Raw genomic sequence first — 18750 nt, 5'->3', positions numbered from 1 at the left:
TATCAAGAATTTATATTAAAAAAAAAAAAAAAAACTTGCCACCTCTTAAGGAAATGAAGTTTCCCAGATTTTATATATGTGTGTATGTATATATGTATAATATGTATGTATAAATACATACCAAATAGTACACTGACGAACAATGATAAAGAGGCACTTTATATAATAGAATTTTCTTTGCCTTAAGTCCGGGGTACTCAGGCAAATCACGTACATTTTTCATAAATTTAAAGAAAGAGGACGTAGAGTGACTTTGGTTGCACCATGTTCACAGCAAAATTAATAGTTTTTTCCAATCCAAATTTCTCTTGCCTCTGTGAAACACTGAATTGAACAAATTGACATTTTCCCCCAATTTGTTTCCTCCATATAAACTTCAGAACATCAAGGTACCACAATTCATTTTCTGAGGAAGTGATAATAAATTTCCGTACATGTTTCCATGAGCAACTGACTCAATTTTTCTCCCTAGAACCCCCTCCGTGTCTTGCCTTTTCCTCCTACGTCAGTAAAAATTTAAGGGTTAAAATCAACAGATGACTACAGAAACTCTTTCCAGAGAAGAGAATCATGATTCCATGCCTACATGAACACTGCTAATTATCTATATTAGTTGCATAGAAAGCTTGGTTAAGTCTTCAATAAAATTAGTAGCATGCTCATGCATACATATTACTGCATTTACAGTTTTATAGGTAAGTTGGTGAGCCTAACTCTAATTTCATTTCATGGGAAGTCATTCATATCAGGCAGCTCCAATTTCAAATAATTCAAAGGGAAATTGGTACTTAAAATTGTACTCTCTTCTGGCCATAAGCCCTAACAAGGAAACAAGCAGAAGAAGCATGCATCAGTCACCCAAGTCCTGTAGCAAACATTACTGTAATTTATTTGACTATTGGTGGCTACATTTCTTTCATTGTAAGTCAAGAAAAGCAGAATACACAAATACTTTTCATTTTCTGAAGAGGTTATTACTTTCTATCTGTTCTATTTAATCTAATGTTGGCTTAGGCTTATTACATATCATATGTTTCCTATTGAACATCTGCCTAGCCACTCCATTTTTCAAATTAAATTAATAATTCAAAAACACGAAGGTTACTGTAAACAATTTAGCTTCCTTTTCTACATGTGATTTCCTGCTGTGCAGTAAGCAATATAAAAAATTAATTTAAATCTGAGTCTTTAGAAACTATTAAGTATTGACTCACTAATCTTTTGCTGTAGGATTTTATAATTGTTTGGAGAAAACTGATTAACCTGTAGGTTAATTTAAATTTTCAACTGCATTAGAGAAAAGAACAAGAAAATTTCTTGAAAAGTTGAAATTGTCCATACATGCAATTATAATTTCTGTTAACATTTGGAGACATTCTTGGGTTTTCTTAAGCAAGTAATCTCAAAGAGGTATGTGTCCTCTTGACTTTTGCCCCCCTGAGGTTTCTAGAGGAGTCTTGTCAATGTCATTTTTACATGGGACCAATTTAGCCACTGACTTCTAATTTTCAACTTACCTTTACAATAGTAGATGCTTTTTTTTTTCACATATACCAATCCACATTGCCACTGAACCCTTTGAAATGCAATAGGAAACTCCTTTCTTCCAAGTTTCCATATGCCATGAGCAAGTATGTTCATAAAAACACACACAGTGAAATCTCACTAATGCTTAGCTGGAGTTAATAATTCTGTTATAGGCTGATGTGTCTTTATTCTACTTTTAGCAAGATACACATGTTTGATAAAGAAACTAATAACTTCAGTGAATTTAAAAAAACATTTGGAAAAATCAACACAAATAATTTAGGCACTAGTAAACTACGAATCAAAAATACTTTTAAGGCTATCTGAGTTTACTCATTCTGAGGATATGCCTGTAAGTTCTAAAACTGTACTCTTTTAAATAGTCTATACTTTGGGCTATTCTTGAATTACTTCCTATTAGATGTTAGTTTATATATGACCTATTTGCTCCATACTGCTTGAAACTATTGAAGCTGTGTGTTTTTTCCTATAGTCTATAAATTGATTATTGATTGTCTGTATATACAAACACAGACACACATGCACCCCCCCACACACAACACACACACCATGATGAAAACAATGCTTTCAAGCAGGAACTCTGTGTTGAGAGGGGTGAAACCTAAAGCTTACTAACCTTGACAGTATTTTCCAAGAAAGTTGTAAATGTTTTATTTCAAGGCAAATGGCTTCCTTCAAGAAAGCCCTATAAAAGATACATGTGTTCCTTTTTTTTAATATTTTAAATCAGTTTTTATAAATCAATACATGTCCCATAGGACACCCTGACCAGAAAAATTGTATTAAATCCTAATAATGTAAGTTATGGTTTAGAATCATTTAAAAAACTGTATGTTCTTTTACAATGTGATTCATCAACTGAAAATGTGGTTTGGTAAGTTGAACAATGTGTCTCTCTGAAGCTGGGGAATATTTTTTCTTTTAAAATGTATGATATGCATTTCAAACTTTATGAACAAAAATAAGAAAATTTTAAACTTTACCAAGATGGCAACACCTTTTAGCTTTTGCGTAGCTTTCATTACTAGTTGAACATAAAGTTCTTAGAGCAGCAAATATTTATTTCCCTGCCTTCGATGTGAAGGTCTGTGGAAGTAAAAACTGAGAATTTAAGACATGGAAGTTAGAAAATTAACTCTGGGCAAGACAATTTTGGAAAGCAGTTTCTGAATGGAAGCTTTTGCTTTTCCAGACACGAGGCAGGGCTGATGCACAGTCATTACAGACTTTGTTTATAAATGTGCTTCCTATCTATCTTTGTTAAATCAGGTTAAATCTGAATGCCGTTTTCCTGGACATCTTCCAAAAGTGCCACTGAAAGCTTACTAAAGAATTTATTCAAGGAATCACATTCCGATTAAAATACATAATGGCTATTTTTAAATCATATCTTATGAAAGAGAATATGGTCTAAAAGAGAAATTGAGAATATTTTTTCAGGTTCTACTGTCAGATCTCACTGCATCATTATTTTGGAAAATGCCTTCATTTTTACATTGCTTTCAGTGCACAATGATATTCCAAAAATTTAAGTACAATACACATGTTCAGAATTTTCATTAAAGTTTAAAATATAATTGTACTGAATTTATACAGTCACAGGGATTTGTAAATCCATGTCCTTTGAATACAAACATTTCTAAAAGGAATGGCTGTATTAAGTAAAATTCTATTATTTACCTTCTGTTTTTATGCTCCATCTTATCTAGCTTTATAACAATAATCTATAGCTATAGAGAGAACAATTCTGTCCAGTGAAAGCATTTTATTTAAAGGTTTTGAATAAAGAGGAGACTGTGTTTGAAAATTTGGCAATGCCAATTTATCACTTTTTCACAACAAAAAATGGTCTGTAACGTGATTTTTTATATGCAGCTTTTGTAAATACATCAGAAGTACCACCCACTAAAAAACTGATAGAATAGTATGGGTCCAATCTCCTCATAATGCATATGAAATTTCTTTTTTGATAGAATTTATTCTTCCCTAACTGTTAACATGAGAAACAGAAGGTTACTCTTTGCATGAACACAAATAAGGGTCAAATCTCATTCTTTTAGGGCCCCCAAATGACCAATTTCTATCACTGTTTCTTGTGTTACATGAATTTAGACCACAATACACTATGTGAAATATTTTTTGGGGTAAGCAATTGACAAGCCGAATCAGAGGCTGACAAATCCATTATAATGCTTTTGTAAATAAAATCTGATAGCACACGGCCATACTTATGAATTGCTTTTGTGCTCCATAGGCTGAGTGTTCTGTGGTTATGACAGTAATGGTATGGTCTGCAACTGCAAAAGCATTTACTATCTGATCTAAATTTTCAGAAAAAAAAAAATTGTCACCTTTGATCTAAATGGATAACTATATGGAATCTATTTTTAAAATAATGTTTTGAAAGTTCCAGAATTAAAAGCTAAAGTCCTTGTTCACAAAAGAAGGACAGATACGTAGTTTAGTTATCCATGCAGTTATATACAATGTAAATGGTCTTTTAGGAATGTTCAAAACTTCATGAAGCCACAGAAATCCAGCAAAATTTCCCGGTTCTCATTTTAAAAGTATACATCTAGCAGTGAACTGTGATATTTCATAGTAACTAATAAATATTTTTAAAAAACAACTTTTTCCTAAAATTATTATTGAGAGTAGAATAACATAAATAAGTGATTTAACAATTCATCTAAAAATCATTTAGACCTGAATCCCTTGTTTCCTAAACAAGGTCAAATAGAACCCAGGCTATCTCCTTTGCTGTGAAATGTTTGCTTTTAATTTTCCTACTCAGTGCTTTTTTTTTTTTTTTTTAATGCAAACTGTTTGGTTAATGAAGAGAAACATCTGAACTCTTTTTATTCTGTTTATTTGTCAGAAAGAACACATTCTGAACCAAAGCGAACTTACCATCATTTCAAGTGTGTACTGGTTACAACTTCACACACCTCCTTTTCAAGGATAGGGTCATTTTATAAAGAAGAGGGACTGTCCCGTGGAACGATTTTTATTTTCTCAATAAAAGTGAGACTTTTCAAGGCCTTTATTGTCATTGCACTGGGTGAGAGGGACTATCATGTCGTATCACAGTAATTCAAGATCAATTTCAGAAACACTGGAGCCTTACGCACCTACGAGTAGCTCAGAGCCCACTAGTCACGGACAGAGGAAGTCATACAATCGCTTGTGTTAATGTTCTCATGCGACAGGCAGAGGCAGTCAATGTTAGACCTGGTAAAACGCATCTAGCTCTAGGTGGAATCTGAGGGGAGATGCGGCAACAAGAAAGCGGCACCGACTGAGCATGCGCCTATTCAGGCAGAGACAGAAAGGGAGTGGACGTACTGTAGAAGCTGGCCATTACGTAGTTTTGGCAGCGATCACCAGTAAACTCATTTGGGCACCTGAGAGAAGAAACAAAAAAACAATGGTAGAAAAAAAACAGAGAAAAAAAGAGAAGAGGTGAATATATGCTAGAAAGAAGCTCCTTCAGTGTCATTTGACTGAACTTGGTGAGTTCACTCTCAGGAACTGAGTCTTTGTCCTCATCATGGCTTTTAGGCTCTGGCGTTTCCCCCAATGGGATAAAAATTTGGGTAAACATGATAGAAAGATCCCAGCATTTTAAGTGACCGTGTTCTCTCAAACGGAGCCACTTAAAATGAGAGCTGGGTGTTTTCTTCAACTAGGTTCTCTGCTTATGGTGCTGGTCCAACGCACTGGAAGGAAAGGAGTTTTGGTGGGCCCGCCCGCCATGATTGCCAGCGTCATGGACCATCCTGAGGGGTTTTATGAAATTGATGACCTTTGTGGTTTGTTGTGGAGACATAGCTAGACAAGATCGTACTGAATGGGTTTCTGCCCTGAGTGGGTTAACCATGATTAGAACAAAAGGCATCAGTCACAACTGAGCTGTAAAGGCACCAAGCGGTAGCGACTGTTGCTGTAGTTTGGGGGAGAGAGCAAATTTCAGATTATTTTAACATACTTTCTTGGGTTTGGACTTTCATGGGCACATTCTCAGTACATCTCGCTCCAGTGAATCCAGGTTGGCACCTAGAGGGTAAAAATGTAATAAGCAATCGAACGCTAAAGACACTGAACTTTCAGACTGGCAATTTTCCTCCTATGGAGTATGGAGAGTCCTACAAATGACCTGGTGGCTGAACAACATAAAGAAAAGAAGGCAAAACATTTAGAAAACCATGTCCCATGAAAACCGTGGGGTATATATTTCTGTTGTTTGCTTCAGTCTTCATACACTCAGTTAACTGAAATTTAACTAGTGTGAGGCTGAAAGGTTGAAAGGGCTTGGCAAGGTATGGGCAGATACGTCATTATCTCTTGGGCATTTCCGAATTTGTCAATGATCACCTGATGCTGAAACACTGGTTTGGTAAGAGCTTATATGGTTCCATCCATCATCATTTACCATTTAAATAATTTTGAGTTTTTTCTTTTGTAGACACAATTGTGTACTTCATTTTGTTGTTGTTTAGTCATTAAGTCATGTCTGCCTCTGAGACCCCATGGACTGTAGCCTGCCAGGCTCATCTGTCACTGGTATCTTTGAAATCATCAAATTACAATAGGAGTCAAGCACTTTCACACTCTAATGATTACTGACAAGAAAAATGACATCCTCCTTTTTTTAAAAGATTATACAAAGTAGGTCTTATTTTTAATGGTGTAAAAAATCTATAAAGAGGCAGATTTTTAGTAGTATAAATTTCACTTCATGCAATCATCCCAAATCAAATACAAATACATTTAAAAAATTTAAACAGTTATTCTTCCACTGAAGTATTTAATGAAAATCATTTTGTATTTAAGGTAAACTGTTTTGAAACTGTATAAAATTTACATTTTACTCACTCACATTTGCCTATCAAAATTCCAGAATCTTGGTAGAATATTGTTCTCAAGGTCTTGGGATGGGGCTGTACCTAGAGATGGAAGTCCTTTAAAACTGCTCTTTTTGTTGCTGTCACTCCAGTAACTAAAGCATTTCAGAATGGATTCATTTTACCCCAAATATCATACTCAAAGAAACAGGGTCACCAGAAAGTTCCAGGACACAAATATACTTCTTACAGGTGCCCCACACTGATAGCCATGATTATTATCAATAGTTCATCTAGACCATAAACATCATGCATGATTTCCTTTCCAGAATAAATAAAAATAAACACCACCTTTTTGGCATCAAAGAGATGTGAATAAAACTATTCATTTTTGCTAATATCAGGTTGATTTTTTTTTTCCATCCCCCTTAAAAACATTCTCAAGTGATCTGGTACATCTGCTTCACCAATTTCACGAAGAATGGCCTGTAAGAATAAATACTAACAGTTCTGTATCTTCAGCCCTATGAGTACTTGTGTCAATAAAGTATAATTATGATCATTAATAATAATATCAATAAGCTTAACAACAAATATCTTGTTATTTACATAGTTTTTTTTTAATTCTTCAAAAAAAGTTTTTAAATGAACTGGTTACTTTTGCTGAAATGAGTAGAGGAAGAACTACCTAGAGAAATACAAAAATAAGAACTATAACCTGTGAGGTTGGGTCATTTCTTATGAATATGTCATTCTACCTGCTTCAATTAAGAATGTCTTTCCATGTAATTTAAGAAAAACACATGGAACCATGTTTTCCATGTAACTTATTTGATGTAAAAATTTGTGAAGTATATGATATTTTATTTTTATATTTTTTCTGAACCAGGACTATAAATCCATATAGACATACAGTATAATTAAGCAGGTAATTCCAGAACTAAGAATATATTCTATAATGACCATTTCATCTTACCTGTTTGCACTCTCGTAAAAATTTAAATTCTTAATTTGATCACATAATAACTCATTTGCTTCATGGAAAGAATATAGTATAAGATGTGTGACTATGGCCTGTGTGTGTGTGTGGTGTGTGTGCGCGTGTGTGTCTGTGTGTGTGAGAGAACCATTAGAGGTAAGAAATGCCTCTTTAAGAATCATGAAATTCACAAAGAGCTCAAGAATCATGAATTCCTTAAGATAAGAAATACATTTATCAGAAAATTGCCAATTATGCATCTTAGATGACATTTTTGAAATAAGAAGGCATGGGACAACGAGATGAAGGGGAGCAAAAATCCTACCCAATCAATTTTCTAATTAGTACAAGATTCTAAAATGATGTTTCCTAGGAAACTAGTATTATAAGATGGTGGTTTATCTCTATCATAAAATGATACAGAATATTTGGTGCAGTAACAGTAGATCTGCATAAGGTATACCAATCCTTTTTGGAATTACCTGCTATGTCTGAACCAGAGCTATCCTTTCACTAATGTTTATCTTCACTTGGAGGCATTTTCTTAGTGTAAATCCTTATTATTATTCAAAGCGGGGTCCAAGGACCAACAGAATCAGCATCTGCTGGAATCTTGCTAGTAGACACATAGAGTCTCAGGCCCCAGTGTAGAACTATGGAATAAGAATCTGCATTTTAATAAGATCCCTAAGAGATCTGTATGTACATTAAATTTAGGATGTCAGGGATCCTGACTTCCAAAGATGGAGACTAAGGCCCTCTATCCTGGCATTGCAGAATCTTGCTGTTTGGATGTGAGAAGTCCATTTGGCTTCACTGGGCCACAGTTGTCTTCAGTGATAAAATGTAAAGATTTATCTAAGTGATTATCAAAGGTTTCTTTTACCACAAAGGTTCTGGGAGTCACTCTCCTACATGGAATCACTGTGCAAAAACCTGGCATCATCTCTTCTGAATGTATTACCAGTCAGGGAGGACTCAAGAACTTTAAAACGATTCTTCTGATAGAACTGATATTTTAAGACAATCATGGAGGCAAAACAAATGTCAAATACCTATTCCTAGGCCAGTCAAGGGTTCAGAGCTATAATCATTAGGTAACTTTTGTGGACATCTGGAGTTGTTGCCCAATCAGATGGGAGGAAGTGGAAACAACTTCTGCATGAGCAAACTGCAGACTGCATTGATTGGGCAGAGAAAGCATATGCAAATGGAAATGCACTTGATCTATAAGGTGTGAGTCGCTCAGTCGTGTCTGGTGTCTGACTCTTTGTGAACCCATGGACTGTAATCCACCAGTCTCCTCTGTCCATGGGATTCTCCAGGCAAGAATACTGGAGTGGGTTGCCATTTCTTTCTCCACAGGATCTTGCTGACCCAGGGATCGAACCCAGGTCTCTCACACTGTGGGCAGATTCTTTGCCATCTGAGCTACCAGGGAAGCCCATCTGATTTATAGGCTCTGATTAAACTCTACAGTATGACTCCTAAAAGAACAGGGTGACTGTCTGGCTGTTGGCATACTTTTCTGTTAGCATTGTCCTTTAAGCAGCCAATCTGTCACCTTCTTCGGAGATAGGAGTACAGTAGCTTTAATCTCATTGTGGACAATGTGCTCTGGCCTGAGTCTGAGCACCTTCCAAGAATTCTGTCTTAGAAGAATCTGTCTGAATAACAATTGAGCCCTTACTGTAGCTTCAAATCTATATATACCAATTGTTTTACCCATCAGATTAGAAGATGGAGATATTTTTAAAAATTTTAGTATTTGCTCTTATACAAAGATAAATGAAGATAAGCAAAGGTAAGCAATCTTTGTTCTATATTTGTTCTTCAGGAGATGAAAATTCACACAGTTTCATCTGAATGAAGCACTGTCTCTTCCAATACAACATCAACTCCTTCCTGAGTGTCACCTCCTCACCAACCCATGTCCACGCCCTGAGTGAGGGATTCCTTATTTGGCTCTCACTGCATGGTGCCTCCATCTCTTCCACTGCCCTGGCCTGTTGGTCTTGTGATTATCTCTTTGTGAAGACGGTGAACAAATTCTGATCATTTTATAGCTCTAATGTTTCACCCCAGTGCCTGGCTCTTGAAGGACTCTCATAAAATACTGGTTAAATTGAACCTGATTGAAGGTTAGAACATAGTGTCCAGTAAAGAACTGTATCAAAGAGACCCATATAGCAATTGATTGGTCAAGTACAGGTCAATATTGAACTTTGGCTTTCATTTCTATAGTTTGTGACCAACTCTCTCCTCTGTAGACTTCCAAATAATTTTTTTTTAATAGTACCTTCCTCACAGACTCCTTCCCCTATACAGAAACCTTTAACATTGAGTCTGGAATTTGGAAAAGACTCCATATAACTCTTTAACAGTAAGTCTGTTACCTCAAATTTAAATCCCATTACTGAAATACCATTTAACCCAGGATTCAATAAAGCAGTTACAGTCTAGTAACCAAGACTTCTGCATAGTAAAATAAAAATGGTTCTTAATAATAACCTTAATACATGGTGATTATCCTGATATGCTTACTGTGTAATCGATTATCAATTCATGTCATTTTCTGAATCAGTTTAGTGTTTGGTCTATTTTTTACATTCTAATTGAATAAATTATCCCCCCCCCTTTTTTTGGTGGAGATACTAGATATCATTAAAGATATTTCCAGAACCCCAAGAAACTTTCAGTTATTTAGGATTTGCTAATTTTATAAGCCATTATAAATGGCTTAGTGGTTTTTGAAATTTATGGTCAATTTATAAACCACCCTTACATCCCTTCTCTTCCTGTCTTTACTTCTTGGTTTCATTAATTTTCATTAGGTTCTCCCTTGATCCGACAGGAGAAGGGAAACAGATTTACATGCGGTATTTCCCCTCTATTTACGCATCACTCCACCAGGAGATGTTTTAGACAGTTATCCAAAAAAGAAGCAGCCTTACTGTCTTTTCGCTCTACCTCAATACTAGCTGGGTATTTCCTTCACATAGTACAACATCTGAAGCAATTTCTCTGAGGTCCATGTTTACAAACAGTAGGTAATGGAAAGGCCAACATATACGTGTGAAGGGTTATCAGTGAGTTTAAACGTTAGGCTTTAAGGACTTTGGCTCTTCCTCTGTAAACCAGACTTGGCAATGTACACGCCACAGTGCTGGCTTGTTTTTCTACAGGATCCTGTTGCAAGGGCTGACTTTTCACCCCTTCACTCGGGATTCTGACTAGAGCTCGCCCACTCACTGGCTGAGTATCTGTGTTGTACATTATTCTTTCCCAAATGGATTGTTACTATTAGTCTGCATTTTTCCAAGATGATCTGCATTCTGTTATCTACTGTGAAGTGAAATTTCTTAAGGTTCATATATGCTTTTCTAATTTGTGTTTTAGTGTTCCTTATGGTATCATCTGCAAAATACATTTGTTTCCTCAAGGAAATGCCTTCTTCAACATCATTAAAGAAAATATTAAATATAATATGTTCCTTCAATAACATTTCCTACAGATCCAACCTTAGACCTCCCCATCACTGTTCAGCTAGTATGGATCATCCCATTGCTTTTTTATTATGATCTGGGGACTAGTTCCCAATACTTGAGATAACGGTACACACAGAGTGGCCACAGTGGACCCATGGATAAATACTGAGGGGGGAGAAAAAACTAAGTCATCCTGGATCTGCACTGTTGGTTTTCAATGTCGAAGACATACAATCCCACTAATGAGGTGTCGGTGTTTATGAACTAACCTCTCCTTGTGTGAACCCTGGTGCCCTTCCCAAAGTTCTGTTTGTACAGCTTGTTCTGAAATGCTCATCCGTAGATGAAAATCCTTGCCGTTGTTTACCCTAAATGATGTATCCTTTACTTTGGGGTCAAACAATTTCATCGGATATGGGCTCAGTCTATAGCCCATACATCTCTCTGTCCTTGTGACATGATGACTTATGGACTCGGCTAATTTGTGGTTTGGTTTTGTCTCTGGAGGATGCCCCTATACACAGCATAGCGATTCTGAACCTTCCATCCACTCCAGCCCCATTTGATGATGAAACCTCTAAATACTCACTTTTGACTTAAATCTTTCAATAGAAATATTTCACAATGATGCATTTTATTTTAATTTTTTATTTCCCCCCAGACTTATGGAGGTATTATTGACAATATTGTATACACTTAAGCTGTGCAAACTGATGATTTGATATATTATACGTTATTTAATGATTACCACCAAGAGCTAATTAACTCATCAGTCACCTCATAAGGTGACTATTTAAAAATTTTTTGGTTATAAGATAAATAACTTCAGTTATAAGATAACTTATAACTTCTTCAGCTATAAGATAAAAAAAAACCCTGGGATCTAATGTGAAATTAGTTCATAATGTGGTATTGTATACTTGAATTTTGCTGACAGATCATTTTATTTTAAATAGACTATATGCTTCTCAAGGTGAGGGCTGCATAAACGTTTTTTCCCCCATGGAGACTCTGCTTCCGTCTGGTTGGTGTCCTCCATGATACATTCCCTTAGCTCCCTAAATACTTGTCAAAGCACTCAGCACAACTATCATTTACAGTTTAATTAATGCTCTGAAATTTGTCTGCTACTCACAGGCCTACGGACTCCATGAGGGCTGAGACCATGCGATTTTGTTTACTACTTCATAACGAGCACAAGCACAGAATTTGCCTCGTGGAAGGAGATCAATAAATATATGTGGCTGCCTAACTGATTTCAGGAGAAAAAAAGAACCAAGCTATTAAGGACACAATGCAACTGCCTTTAGGCCAAACTGCCACTAAATTGATTTCCATAAGAACCAAAATATTTCCTTCCATCTGTCTTCAGGAAAGTCAAAATGAGTTAATAAGTACCTAGAAAGTACACAGCAGGACTGTAGATACAGAGAGGGACACAGAAGAAATGGGTATTCCTTCAATAACATTTTCTACATGTTACTGTAGGAAATGACTACAATGACCATCGCTGTAGGTAGGTCATCTAAAGAGCTGACTCTCTAGATCTTTGCCATATGAGTCCCACCCACTCACAGAGGTTTGTCTCCCTGCTCAGTGTGATAGCAGGTAAGTGTCTCACTTGCTCTGAAGGATGAGGTCTCCCAGAGCTGGCTGTTCTTAGGCACTCCAGAACTAACCCAAAATATATTCCTTTGCTGTATTCCAAATGTCTCCTTCTACAGCCACGATGATGAGGCCACAGGACACAACTTGAATCTGAACCACCAGCTACTAATGTGCTATATTATTTTCATCATCATTTTTACTTGCATCAATTACTAAGCAAGAATTTTATAAAACCTTAACCTTAGCTAATGTCTTGACTTTTTCTCCCCATCTTATCTAGTGCCCAGGTGTCTCTAATCTGTATGGAAGTCTCTCCTCCCTAAACATCTTCTAGGTTTACGGTGTACCTAAACTGTTCCAGAAGGTACTATGACTCTTGATTAGTTGTCACAACGTCCAAAGTCCTCTCCCTGGTCTTCAGAGCTCAGAAACTGATTCTCCTGTCTAACTTGACTTTTTTTGTTTGTTTTGTTTTACTTCCCAGAATGGAGTTGCTGGTTTACGTATGCATGTCACTGTGTCTAATGAGAAGATTAGATGGTATGGTATATGGTATATTTAATAGTATGTGGAAAAAACTCCATAAGTGATGACTATGCTTATATAGTCTTCAACGTATTCCAGTCTTTTCTTTTCCTTCTTTAAATTCTTATTACCATAATAATCAGCACTCTGCCACCTGGGATAAAGACACTCTAATTGATCTACTATTTTAGTTACTCTATTTCCATAAATAGACTAAGTTCCCAGGGACCAGGCACCATGCTGTATATTTTCATTGTGTTTACAAAACTGCCTGGGATAGATGTAGCTGTTTTATAAACAAATTTTAATTAATATTTCATTTACTGAGTTTAATTTATTATAGCACATTTTTGTGACTTTATCTCCTATGGTTAAATTTTTTTCATAACTGTCTCTATAATCATGTGTAATACAATATAGGCCCTTATATGTACCACATGGTTTCATACAAATTAATTAGACAAAATGATAAGTTCATGTTTAAAGGCACCGCCCACTTTCCTATGCTTTGTTTGTTTTCTGTTTCTGTTTTTAAATATAAGGAAATTAACGATCAGAGATACTACATGATTGAATGAACATCAAATGCAAACAAATAAAAATGGCTAGTGTTAAATAAAATGAAGAATTGGGAATTAAACATGATAACACAGTCTGTTAAGACAGGTGTATATATTTTTCCAGTGTCTACAGAGAGAATGTAATTCTACCATTTATTTTTTATTGTAAGGAAAAACTCACTTCCCCAAAGTTAGAAGTGCTTTCACAGAAATAAGTTCATTTAATTTCATTGACTCCTGGGAAGAAATTTGGAGAACATATTAACTCTATGTTATAAATAAATTGTCCAGAGAGTTGAAGTGAAAGAGCTCAAGACTAGTCACCAAAATTGGTGGTTAAAACTCTAATCCCCACATGGGAATGCTACATCTGTCCACAGGACAGCATCATGGGTTTATAAATATGGTCGGGTGTAAAGTCAGTTTTAGATTAAAAAAAATCACATCAACATGTTCCAAAAGAGTTCTCTTACTACTCAGAAGGGCAGATATACAAGAACAAGGGGAGAAAACCAAGAGGATAATCTGGACAATGTCAAGTTCAAAGTGTCTTATTTCTTTGAACCATGTGACTACATGGGGCACCAGAGGGTAAAAGATGGAATGATTCTTTTCTGGCCTTTATGCAATCTTGAATAGAAACTGTTTTATTTTCTCCCCCTCAAGATAAATTTTAAATTACTAAAGAGAGAAGAGAAATACATAAGATGAGAAACACCGCGGAAATTCCCACACTGTTCCCAGGAGAGAAGTCCAAGTAACAGCAAAGCTCTCCTCAGAGAAGTGTTTAACTGTTATATGGTTAATCCATTTGGAACACCTTGTTCTAAATGGAGAGACAAAAGAGATTTGCTGTAAAGTCTTCCACTTCAGCTCCCAAGAAGACAACAGTGGATTAGGTGACCAGAGAGACCACTTGGAAACTTACACGCTTGTGGTGTTTCTGAGTCATGTCTTAAGTCAGGGATAAAGCTGACTTTGAACGATGTGGCTCATGCTTCAGAAATGTTTTGCTCTAGACAGATGGACCATATGGAAACTATGAACTGGCTTCCTACATAGGGCCATGATGAGCCAATGCAACACTTTCACGTTTTCTGTTTCTATTCAAGTCATCCAATCAACAACATATTACTGTAAGACTCGGTATATGACGTGCCTTTGTTTCATTTCTGACTAGTGATTGTTTTTAATGTTATACATATTTGCAACAGAGGGATTAAAAATATACTCATTTAACAAAAAAGGCATGAAATATTTTGCATATTGACTATACTCAATTCTTCAGTGTTCTGGCTTGCTTTCATGTATCAATAAAGGCAGTGCAAAAGGGGGATAAAACTTATCAAAATCATAGATGTCACAGTTTTCTTTCCAACAAAAGCTAATGATAATCTTTAACAGTTTTCTGAAAGATTATAATTACCAAAAAAATAGATATGATTAAATCATAGTGCAAATTTTCTGAGAATTGGTACAGGATTCAGTTGGGGGACACAATATTTATTCGTGGTTTGCTGCTTTAATAACTATTAGAGGAATACCAAACATTTCTCATTAAGATTAGAAAAATATAAAAGTATTTCTTTATAGATTGGGCTTAATATTTAATGAAAAGCTGTGTGGGTGAAAAAAAACTCACAGTTGTTGGCACAATACCAAAATGGAACCAATGAACAGCACTTAGGCGATAGCATGTTTTGTATAGATCGTGGGAGGGCCACAGAAAAGCTGAAATTAATATGTGGGGAATAACTGCACTGGTTCCTAAGAGGTATTCAGAAACTATCATATGTACTCACTCAGCTTGCAAATCTTTTTGCAAAGGCTAGGATGAAAAAGATCATGTTTCATTATTATAATTAAAATCGAGTGGTCTCAGATGCTTTTTTAAAGAAGCAAAAAAAAAAAAAAAGGAGGCACAGATTTAAATAATCTGGGTATGATTGTTTAAAAAGGAGAAGCATCTAAGGAACTGTAATTTAAAGGTTTTCTTCCAAGGAGACTTACTGAAACATAACTAGATTGTATGTCTAAGACTAGGGCAGACTAGCAGGATGTACCCATATAGTAAATGTATCTCATTTTACAGATTATAATTCTCAGCTTCTGATATTTTCTATTTTGATCAGAGAAAATCTTATAGGAAATTACAGAATTTATTCATTTCCACTCACAATGAAAAATTCAGGGAGGGAGGAATGTTTGGGATATATTCACAGCAAACTGGCAGAACCAAAGGCTAAAACTGACCCATTTTAATTCTCTGCTATAGGTACATAGATTTGATATGCTGGTGACCAAAAAAGGTGAATCTTTAATTTTCAAACAATAAACATGTTGGCATAGGAAACTGTTCGGTGTTATGTCGCAGCCTCGATGGGAGGGGAGTTTGGGGGAGAATGGATACATGTACCTGTACGACTGAGTCCTTTTGCTGTCTACCTGAAACTGTCACAACACTGCTAACAGGCTAAATCACAATATAAAATAAAAAACACTTGACAGTCATAAAATCATTCAGACCTGAAATAAATTATTTTTTATATATATGTTTTCAGTTTTTAATCTTGCTTCAAAGTTTTGAAAAGACTCTTACCTATTAATTTTATCTTGGCTTATAACTATTCTCTTATGAAAGATACAGCTTCTAGTTAACTATAAAATAAACATGTATTTTTAATCATTTCAATGAGACATTAAATATCTTTTAGCATGACAAATTATTTGAGTCCATGGACCACACAGACCCTATATATCAAGCATAAACTAAAAATGCATTGCACAATAAATGTGCTTTTAATGAGATCTACTAATTTTAACTGCAGGGTTTTAATATTTAATGTCCTGACAACATCTTTGTTTAATTTTGTCTGTTGAGAGAGAATAAGTGTGATACTTCGTAACGGTTCATCAACTCCTTCAGGTCATTGGAGAGGGCACCATTTTAAATATTATCTATAACTACAGTGCATGAAGAAACACTCTGCCTTCTACACGCAATGATGCTACACACACTAAGTGCATTTCCAAACTAATACACATTGCTGGTTTTTCATTAGTGAGATCAACTTAAACTCCATTTTTAAAAAGGAGCTATAAAGCTAATGCCAAGTTTAACAGATCAGTCAGCAAATAATTGCCGGCCCTTCTGCTTCTCTTAGTTGTCCTATCTGCTTCACAGGTGACACCAGGTAAAAGGGAACATTATCTTACAGCTTCCATCATACATTGGATGCAGATGCAGGGATCCAAAGTTCTAGGCGTCTAGGATATTTGCACATCTCTCTTAGGTAACAAGGAGGAAAACCACAAGGAAAGCAATTTTATAAATATGAAGGCAAAAAAACAAAAAAACAACCAAACACCCACATGGAAAAAAGCAAAAAAACATTCTGGATATAACAGAGTAGATAAATGGTGTGACCTTTCACAACACTCTACAAATAAAACAGCATTATTCAAAGGATGCAACGAAACTGGATAAGACAGCAACAATACATCATGAGACACGGAATCATCTGAAAGAAGTGGTCATGGACAGAAGTCACACAGAGGATTTCTTTTCTTACTTGCACAAGTATCTTGAGGGATTTGAAAGGTCTTTCACCATGAAGCACTCGCCTCCATTCACACAGAAAGTTTTCTCCTTCTCTGCACACTTGACAAGATGGCTTGTCCCAGCTGTAGATGTGGATGTGGCTGGATAAAAGATAAACAGGGAAAGTTTTACACCCATCTTTCCCTCTTCTGAGCAGCCTTTAAATACTCTTAAAAGGAAGAGCTCATATAAGATAAGATGTACTCCACTAAAGTTTCTGGCTCAATAAACAACAGCATTAAGACTTAAACACATTAAGTAATTTCTACCTGTAAATAAACAGAATACAATTATAAAAGGATAATTATAGTTAATTTAATTACAATTAAATAGGAAACAAACATTTCTTATAACCAATACTTTATCTTCTAAAGACGTGGAAAAGAGAAGATCTACTAAGAAAAATACATTTTCCATGTATGGCTGAGTCCCTTCACTGTTCTCCTGAAACTATCACAACATTGTTAATTGGCCATACCTTAATACAAAATAAGAAGTTAGAAAAAAAAAGAAAAATTTTCCAAGAAGGCTCAAAAATAATGATATAAATTCGTATCAGTGCAACTGAATTTAGATATCAATGTTAAATGGCAACTAATCGATAACATTATTTCATTTTGAAATGAAATATTACCTGACACAGTCTTAGTGATTTTTAACCCTTTGTCCTCTATATTAATTTCTATTTTAGTATTTGCAACTGGAATTCAGATCCTGCTATTTACTTATATTTGACCTTTCATGTATTTTCCCATTTTCTCCCGCCTTTCTTTTTCATTTGCTTCATCAGGGCACATTGTGCTTTGACATTTAACTTAATTGCTCCTCTAATTCTGCTTGATTGTTACTCTACCTGATCAAAATACTTAGCATCTGATTATTCACTTTCTGAATGATTCAATGCCTTTCTGGTCTCTTATTCTTCTGTCTAAGGCATGTTTGGGACCATTTTATGGTTCTCACCAATGGCTTTTAGGAGGAAGAGCAAAGGACAGTCCAAATGATTTGCACTTTGGAGACAGATCTGGTTCAAATACTATCTCCTACTAGCTTTGTGTTCAAGAGTAAGTTTCTGAACCACCCAGATGGTCAATTTTCCCATTTAGAAAACAGGGGACTCTTATAGGACTTTTACAGAGATTATCAATAATCTAGGTAAAGGATCACCGATTCAGTGGACACGAGTTTGAGCGGGAGATAGACAAGGACAGGGAAGCCTGGTGTGCGGCAGTCCATGGGATCACAGAGAGTCAGACACAACTCAGCAACTTAACAACAAGGTAAAGGAATTGGTGCTAAACTGGCATCTGATGAATAATAGCAGGTGGCAAAATGGAGCAGATATGGAAGAATCTCAATTTTGGTATCTATCAAACAGATACAAAGCTTAATAGAAATCAGAAGATTTTCAAAGACGCATGCTTTTCTTGAATCATTACTATGGTAATTAAAAATTGGATTCATTTTTAAATTGTTCCAAGAAAAAGTTCTTTTCAGAATGCTTTTCTAAATGTCCAGCTCAGGTCTATAAACCTAAACAAAGAATCACGGAGTGATTTTCTTACCCTGTCTTATCAGCTACCCTTTTATCATTTTT

At 35.5% G+C, this 18750-nt stretch overlaps 1 protein-coding gene across 24 annotated transcripts in view; it reads right to left on the bottom strand.

The window, feature by feature from the left end:
* Positions 1-18750, bottom strand: part of NRG1 (neuregulin 1) — a 1145505-nt gene that overhangs the window by 19155 nt on the left and 1107600 nt on the right. For 15 of the 24 annotated variants that reach the window (XM_086380957.1, XM_086380959.1, XM_086380950.1 and 12 more), the window contains 2 exons: positions 17125-17254; positions 4894-4952 (listed from right to left, as the gene is read on the bottom strand). In XM_086380957.1, coding sequence (XP_086237083.1) covers positions 4894-4952; positions 17125-17254 — 189 coding nt within the window. Of the gene's footprint in view, positions 1-4893; positions 4953-5536; positions 5605-17124; positions 17255-18750 lie in introns of those variants that run through there. The other 9 variants (XM_086380958.1, XM_086380948.1, XM_086380961.1 and 6 more) reach the window with 4 other exon arrangements.

This window comes from Bos grunniens, chromosome 27 (assembly GCF_055505025.1).
Source record: "Bos grunniens cultivar Pamir isolate PY7600 chromosome 27, Bosgru_T2T1.0, whole genome shotgun sequence".
Lineage (NCBI taxonomy): Eukaryota > Metazoa > Chordata > Mammalia > Artiodactyla > Bovidae > Bos > Bos grunniens.
This window is presented reverse-complemented; position numbering and strand designations above follow the sequence as displayed.